The sequence below is a fragment of the Orycteropus afer genome, unplaced genomic scaffold (genome assembly GCF_000298275.1).
Source record: "Orycteropus afer afer isolate SDZICR_OR568_19922 unplaced genomic scaffold, OryAfe1.0 scaffold00138, whole genome shotgun sequence".
Taxonomy (NCBI): domain Eukaryota; kingdom Metazoa; phylum Chordata; class Mammalia; order Tubulidentata; family Orycteropodidae; genus Orycteropus; species Orycteropus afer.
Window position 1 is genome coordinate 6,707,466 of NW_006921725.1, and position 5,810 is coordinate 6,713,275.

General features: G+C 38.3%; 1 protein-coding gene across 1 annotated transcript in view; it reads right to left on the reverse strand.

The window, feature by feature from the left end:
- Nucleotides 1-5,810, reverse strand: part of DIAPH3 (diaphanous related formin 3) — a 923,535-nt gene that overhangs the window by 779,442 nt on the left and 138,283 nt on the right. The window contains exon 4 of the mRNA XM_042781617.1: nucleotides 1,095-1,199. Within this exon, the coding sequence (XP_042637551.1) occupies nucleotides 1,095-1,199 (105 nt within the window). The remainder of the gene's footprint in view (nucleotides 1-1,094; nucleotides 1,200-5,810) is intronic.

Below are 5,810 nucleotides of genomic sequence, written 5' to 3' on the forward strand. Positions count from 1 at the left end.
ATCGGGCAGTGTTTCGTTCTGCTGTGCATGGGGTCGCTATGAGTCGGAAACGACTCGACGGCACTTAACAACAACAACAACAAGTATCATTAAGGGCCAAAAGCAATTAATATCACAGTAGAAGCATACAAAGTTCAACTATACAGAGAGCAAGAAAAAGGGCCCACAATGATTTAAGTTTGGGCTGTCAAAACTTGAAGCATGTTTAAAAATTAAATGCCACTTGAATTTTTCTTCCAAAAGAAATACCTCACAGTCACTGACTGTTCTGGTAGATAAATGCAGTTAAAGTATAAATAACTTATATTCTTGTAACCTGGCCTTAGGTTAAAGTATTCAACGAAAACTACAGTGTGTCAAGCTATTTTTCTCTAATTCTATTTTAAATTCAACCAAAATCATTTTCTACTGTCTTTCTACCTATCCCTTCCTTATTACCTTCCATTTTTCATTTTCATCCAATCTATTTATTCACAATTTTTATATGACTGGTCAAGCTCATTTGTTGTTCCATGAAATAAATGCAATTGATTCTGTGCCATTAACAGTTTCTTAGACATTTAGTCATTACTTCCACCCACATATTTCATATTTCCTTGGAAAACTGACAGCCATGTGGAGTTTTAATGCTCCTTTCAATATCAAGACTTATAATTTGTTACAAGACAATTTCATCCATAGAGAAACTCACGTTAAAGATATGCCTTTAAGCCATATGTGTCTTGATTAAGGTTGTTAGAGGAAAATCACATTCTCCCTTTTCTACAACACAAATAATATTCCTATTTATAAATGACATTAGAAATAAATAAACATCTTAATACACTAACAAGGAAAGGTGTCTTGTGTGAAGCAACCAACCACAGTGTTTCTTAGCAATGTGACTACCTAAAAAACAAAAAACAGTTTAAAGGTTTTAAGATGGAAAATATTTTAACTTAAACAAACTTGTTATAATACTCATGCCTTTAATTATACACGCAAAAGCCCTCTGGTTATGGCTGCCCACAAACTTAAGCACTTCATTAGACAAACACATTGTCTTCCACATTACATGTCTCAGCAGTATTTTTCAACTTGACAGTTTTACTTACTGTCTTAGAAGCAGTATTAATGTACTGCATCACCATTTCTTTTTTGATACTGAAGTCCTTTTCCCGCAATGGTGCCTTTTTATCTTCATTTAAATTCATATCTTCCTGGAAAACACAATTAAAAAGTCTCATTTTAGAATCTAAGTAGAACAGCAATTCTATATACTCTTTATGAAGAGAAAATCAATAATTTGTGACTAAAGCAGCATTAATTGTTTCAGAATGATTTACGTGTAGTTCTGCCTGGAGTAAGAAGAGAAAGGCGCTGGTGAAACAAAATACAAAATATGCAGATCATTTTATCAGTCGAAATACTATTATGGATTGAATTATATCCCCAAAATATGTGTTCACATCCTAACCTCTGTACCCATTTGGGAAAAGGGGGTTTCTTTTTTTATGCTAATAAGATTATGACAGAATAATGTAGAATCTAAACCTAATTAATTCTGAGTTATAAAAAACACCAGAATAGCAAGGAAGACACAAAGGGGAAAGGCAGTTGCCAAGGAATGCCAAGAAACTACAAGGAATGCAAAGCACTTCATAGAATCTCACGCTATGAGTAGAGTAGCAACTGGGATCTTAAAAGCTTGCAAGCAGCTATCTAGATGCAATGATGGGTCTATCCTCATCCAGAGCAAAGAAGAATGAAGAAAACCAAAGATTCATGGAAACAATTAGTCCTGGCAACTGGTGCACCGTGCAATCCACAACCTGTGTGCCTATGTGGCCAGAAGAACTAGATGGTGCCCAGCTACCACTGTCAACCACTAGGAGGGGGATCTATGTAGATCCTGGTTAGGGAGGGAGAACAATACGGAACAAAACCCAAAATCATCTGGAAAAAAAAAAAATTTGGGGGGTGGGGGAGACCAAGTTCGCTGAGCCTGTGGAACCATTGAGACTAAGGGCACCCTAGCTGCCCTTCAGGTCTAAAATTGAACCCACACCTGTGGCTTCCAGCCAAACAAAAGACAGGCATATGAGGTGAACACTTGCCTGGGGTGGATACATTCCTTGGAGAGAACAATCATGGAAGAAAGAAGGACTGTTTATGCACAGAGAGACAGCTCAGGAGGCAGGAATACATGGAGGGATGGACATAGGGAAGAGGTAACTATCGGGAGGGAGTGGGAGGGAAGTTGTTGCATTGGGGTAAATTGTAGTCAATGTCATGAGACAGGATATATGTGAACTGCTGTATGGAAAGTGAATTCGCTCTGTAAACTTTCAGCCAAATCACAATAAAGAAAAAAAAAAAAAAAATCTTGCCCTAAATTCAAACTTCTAGCCTCCTGAAACAAACAAACAACAAAAGAAAAAAAACCCTAACTCACTGCCATAGAGTGGATTCCAACTCCTAAATATACTTTAGAACAGAGTAGAACCACCCCCACAGGGTTCCAAAATTGTACATCTTTACAGAAGCAGACTGCCTTATTATTCTCATGTGGAGCAGCTCATGAGTTCAAACCACCAATCTTTTGGTTAGCAGCTGTATGCTTTAACCACTATACCAAAACTTCCTACTTTTTTAAAGCCACCTGTTCTGGTTACCTAGTGACGCTTTGACAAGAATATACCACAAATGGAATGGCCTTAACAAACAGGAGTTTATTCTCTCATAGTTTGGAGGCTTTAAGTCCAAGTTCCAAGCATCAGGCTATAGCTGGGTGAAAGTCCGTCCCAGCCCACTGAAGCTACAGGCATCTTTTCACTCAGGCAGCTACTTACTGGCTGTTAAGACTAACAAGCCCAAGGTCGACAAATAAAGTGGCACAGTCCCAATGTTACCAAACCACACTACAGGCCATTAATTCAAGTCCACTGAAAGTCCCAAGGTCAGCAAAGCATAGCAGGCTGCTGAACAACGACAGAGCTGCATGCAGGGTCCAAGCATGCCATAACCTAGAGACCATTCCCCAAGGCTTCTGCTTATATACAGGAAGCAGACCACATTCCCTAAGGCAGTTTACTCAGCTGGTCCCAGTAGATTCCACCATGGAGTTGATTACCAGTCTCATCATGGGGAATACTACATTCAGCTGCCCAGCCATTCAACCAGGCCCAGCCAAGTTGACACACAAACTGAACTACCACACCACCCACCTGTAGTATTTACGTTACAGCAGCACTAGGTAACTGACAAATACTTAACAGAAAAAGGTCTCTAAATTCACAGCAGGCTACTAAATCACATTTGTCATTATACATTATTAGAGATTTCCACTCATTATAAGATCTTTAGATTCACTCCCTCCCCCCCTATATATACATATATATATAAAATAAAAATAAAGTGGCTATACTTGAACCTAGCTTGCACGGCTTGAAAGCACTGCTCTGTATATCACAAAAAATTATAATAATAAATAAAGCAACTACTCTCTAGATTCTGGTAGCTATAAACACATATCATCAAAGGCAAAGTATTCTATAATTTTAATTGTCTTTTACCTACATCTATCAAAAAATATGTGAGCTCTTGTGGCAGTGGTTAAAGTATTTATTTAACTGCTAGCCAAATGGTCAGCAGTTCAAACCCACCAGGCATTCCATGGGGAAAGCATCAGGTAGCCTGCGTCTATAAAGATTTACAGCCTTAGAAACCCTATGGGCGGTTCTACTTTGCCCTATGGCATTGCCGTGAGTCAGAATCGACTCAATCACAAAAGGTTTGGTTTTTTTGGTTTAGTATAAAAAATGTGTATTTACTAATTTATTGAATGTTGTAAATTACAAAAGGCTGAGCACACAGAATGAGGTACCACTTAAAATTTAATATTTCTCAACAGCACAAACCAAAAAAAGGGTTGAAGCAACCTAGAACTTGCTACAGTCCCAATTCTGACTAAAAATACAAGTCAGGTATATCCACATAAATAAATGAATTTCTTCCCAAATCTATCAACTAAGTTGCCTAAGCATGAGGCTATATTGCCAAAGGAAAGAGAGTCTAAGGTGAAACAGCAATGGCTGAAAGAGAACCCAAAACTCACTACCATGGAGTCAATTCCAACTCATGGTGACCCTATATGAGAGAGTACAATTGCCCCATAATTTCTAAGGCTGGAATTCTTTACAGAAGCAAACTGCCTCATCTTTCTCCTATGGAGCATTTGATGAGTTCTAACATTTTGGTTAGCAGCTAAGTGCCTTAACCACTAAACCACCAGAGCTCCTGGCTTGAAGGACAAGGGGGGCTAAAATGGATTTCCTCCTGATTGTAGCAATGGGTCATTGTAATATGTAATGTAAAACACTTCAACATATAAACTCCATCCCTACTCAGAAACAGGTACATAAAAATCAGAACTGTGTAGTATTGCCTATTGAGCCCAGAAAGCTAAAATTTCTCCCAAGTTTTACAAAGTTACTACATTCACCAGACACTGAAGTTTATGCCTTTAGTAGACTCAGTTCTTGGCTACCTAACCCTTGAAACACTTAGAAATGAAAAAATCCTTTTACCTCACCTTGATATAAATATTTAAGATCTTGGAAATGTCTCCATTTGATACTCCAATAAATGGTAGCAATTAATAATTGTCATTCTTCCTGCTCTAGTTAGAAATATCCTATTATGTGAAAAGGTTTGTTTTGTTTCATTTTTTCACTCCAAGCTGATGATTCTCAATAGGCCATAACACTACCGAGGTAGCATTTTTAAAACTCTGGAAATTTCTGGAAGTCTTAGTTATCACTGTCATTGAGGTAATGCCACCAGCATTTACAGGGGTCATATATGTGAAACGTTCTGCAACACATGGCTGGTTTTGAAAAATAGAGAACAGCCCCATATCCCACAGAGATTAATGTACCTAACAACAGACTTTAGTAAAATGGTATTAGATATAAAGTTGAGTTAATAGAGTTAATATGTAAAATGGTACATATTAAATACATTGAATGCATAAATGCATAGTTTTAATAGTCATTGAATTTTCCAAGAATCTTACTCTGTTAATTGATGTTGTTATTGTTGTTAGCTGCCATTAAGCTGTCTCCCAACTCGTGGCAACCCCATGCACAATGGCATCAGACCATTGTGATCCACAGGGTTGTCAATGGCTAGTTTTCAGAAGTAGATTTTCAGGCCTTTCGTTCTAGGCCATCTTAGTCTGGAAGCTCCACTGAAACTCACTCAGTACCATATCAACACATAAGCCTCCACCAACAAATGGGCATGTGATAGTTGGGGTTGTATGTATTATGTATTATGGCTGGACCAAAATTCTGAGTGGTTTAAGCAGTTGTAATGTGGTTGTTCCCCTGATGAGATCTGATATATATGCTCTGAGTACTCCATCAGTTGAAAGGGCATTTTCTTAGGGATGTGGCCAGTTTCCAAAATATATATGGACGTCCTCAGAAAATTCAGAACCTTCTGTGGATCTAGATTCTGTTATGCTGCCTAAAACTCTCCTGTGAGCAAACAATCCACCATTTTGTCTGGGGATCTTGGATTCATAATCCACCAAAATCAACAGCCGTTATACTGCCAGCCAATCTTGAGCTAGTCAGCCTCAGAAGATGCATGAGTCAGGAAAATACACCGGCTTGATGTTTGATACAGGAACTTGAGATTTGTCAGCCTCTGTAACTATATGAGCCATTTCCCTAAGAAAAATTCATACATAGGAAAATGGCTCACACAGTTATAGAGGGTTGTTGTTGTTGTTATGTGCCGTCGAGTCGGCCCCGACTCATAGC